This window comes from Eubalaena glacialis, chromosome 5, assembly GCF_028564815.1.
Source record: "Eubalaena glacialis isolate mEubGla1 chromosome 5, mEubGla1.1.hap2.+ XY, whole genome shotgun sequence".
NCBI classification, from domain to species: domain Eukaryota; kingdom Metazoa; phylum Chordata; class Mammalia; order Artiodactyla; family Balaenidae; genus Eubalaena; species Eubalaena glacialis.
In genome coordinates, this window is record NC_083720.1 from 78,567,667 (window position 1) to 78,569,348 (window position 1,682).

The 1,682-nt window shown below is 44.0% G+C and overlaps 1 protein-coding gene across 1 annotated transcript; it reads left to right on the forward strand.

The window, feature by feature from the left end:
- Positions 1 to 561: 561 nt before the first annotated feature.
- Positions 562 to 977, forward strand: LOC133092173 (large ribosomal subunit protein P1-like). Its single transcript, XM_061191407.1, has one exon. It carries the CDS (start codon positions 672 to 674, stop codon positions 975 to 977), a length of 306 nt encoding a protein of 101 aa, XP_061047390.1. The 5' UTR covers positions 562 to 671.
- The last annotated feature ends 705 nt before the right edge of the window (positions 978 to 1,682 follow it).

The window sequence follows — 1,682 nt, forward strand, 5'->3', positions numbered from 1 at the left end:
CTAGAGAAAGCCCACGCTCAGCAACAAAGACCCAATGCAGCCAAAAAATAAGAATAAATAAATTTATTAAAAAGAAAAAGAAACAGTAGGCTGTTGGCACAACATTGTAAATCAACTATACTTCAACGAAAAGAAAAGAAAAGGAACAGGCTGGCTGTAGCCTTTAGTTAAGTCATTTATTTGAATTACAAATACATAAATACAAACTCATGTAAAAGATTCAAATAATACAGAAGTACAGAGACCAAACAAGTAAAGCCTTCTGTATCACTCCCAACTGTGAATGAAGAATTTCACCTGTCGTATCAGTAAACAAAGGATGTTGGGGCCATCAAGCCATCAACCACTGCAGCCATCCCCCCACTGTGGACCCTGAGGGAATTCAGGATGGAGAAAAGCAGGATTCAGGCCCTAGATGGTTAAGGTGCATATCAAAGGAATGATTTCAATGAGCCCAGACTCTTGCATCCTCCCATACATAGAAAAGCACCATATTCATTAACTTGAGATGTCAGGTTTTCTTTAATTAACAGTAATCCTGCTTTTCCTCAGCTTCCGCTAAGGTGCTCGGTCCTTCCAAGGAAGCTTAAGGCCGCGTTGGGGTGAGACCCTCACTTCATCCGGCGACTAGCACCGCGCTCGGCAGACCCTGCCTAGCACTCACCCGCACCATGGCCTCCGTCTCGGAGCTCGCCTGCATCTACTCGGCCCTCATCCTGCACGACGATGAGGTGACGGTCACGGAGGATAAGATCAATGCCCTCATGAAAGCAGCCGGTGTAAATGTTGAACCTTTCTGGCCAGGCTTGTTTGCAAAGGCTTTGGCCAATGTCAACATCGGGAGCCTCATGTGCAATGTGGGGGCAGGTGGACCTGCCCCAGCAGCTGGTACTACACCAGCAGGAGGTCCCGCCCCCTCCCCCACTGCTGCGCCAGCTGAGGAGAAGAAAGTGGAAGGCGAAGAAAGAAGAATCTGAAAAGCCTGATGATGACATGGGCTTTGGTCTTTTTGACTAAACCTCTTTAGTAGCACGTTCAATAAAAAGCTGAGCTCTTAAAAAAAAAAAAAACAAAACAGTAATCTTTTCATGTTCCAACTACCTGGGTTTTTTTGTTTGGTTAGTCAGTTTTTTTTTTGGTTAGTCTGTTTTTTTGCAGAAACTCCTATATATCCTGGCTCCTCCCTTACCTCTTCGGAACAGTCCCTCTGAGTTATCTGACAGGCTGTCTCCTGGGCTTAAGTCCTCAGCAAGTCCACCAAATAAAACATAATTCTCAACTTTTTGGTTGCGCATTTTTTTCATTTGACACTACCCTCCTCAGCCCCACATCCACTGCCCTTAGAGGAGGTGTTGGCATTTTTGTGTATAATCTTTCAGCCTGTTTTCTGTAGCATGGGTGCCTAATGGCTTATTCCTTTCTTATTTCCTCAACACCTTGTGCATTTCTCAAGAGTTTATTTCATTCTATTTTGCCTTAATGATTTGTTGTTTTCTTCAGGGACAGCTTCATGGTTGTGTGACCAGTGCAATCACATGGGGCCCCGCAATTAGAAGAGCCTGAGCTTGATTTAATGCTCTGTTGTCACTAACTTGAAATTCTTAAAAATATTGTAACAAGGGGCCGCACATTTTCCTTTCATATGTGCCTGGTTTTCAGATTTATCTTCCCCAAAATTACAA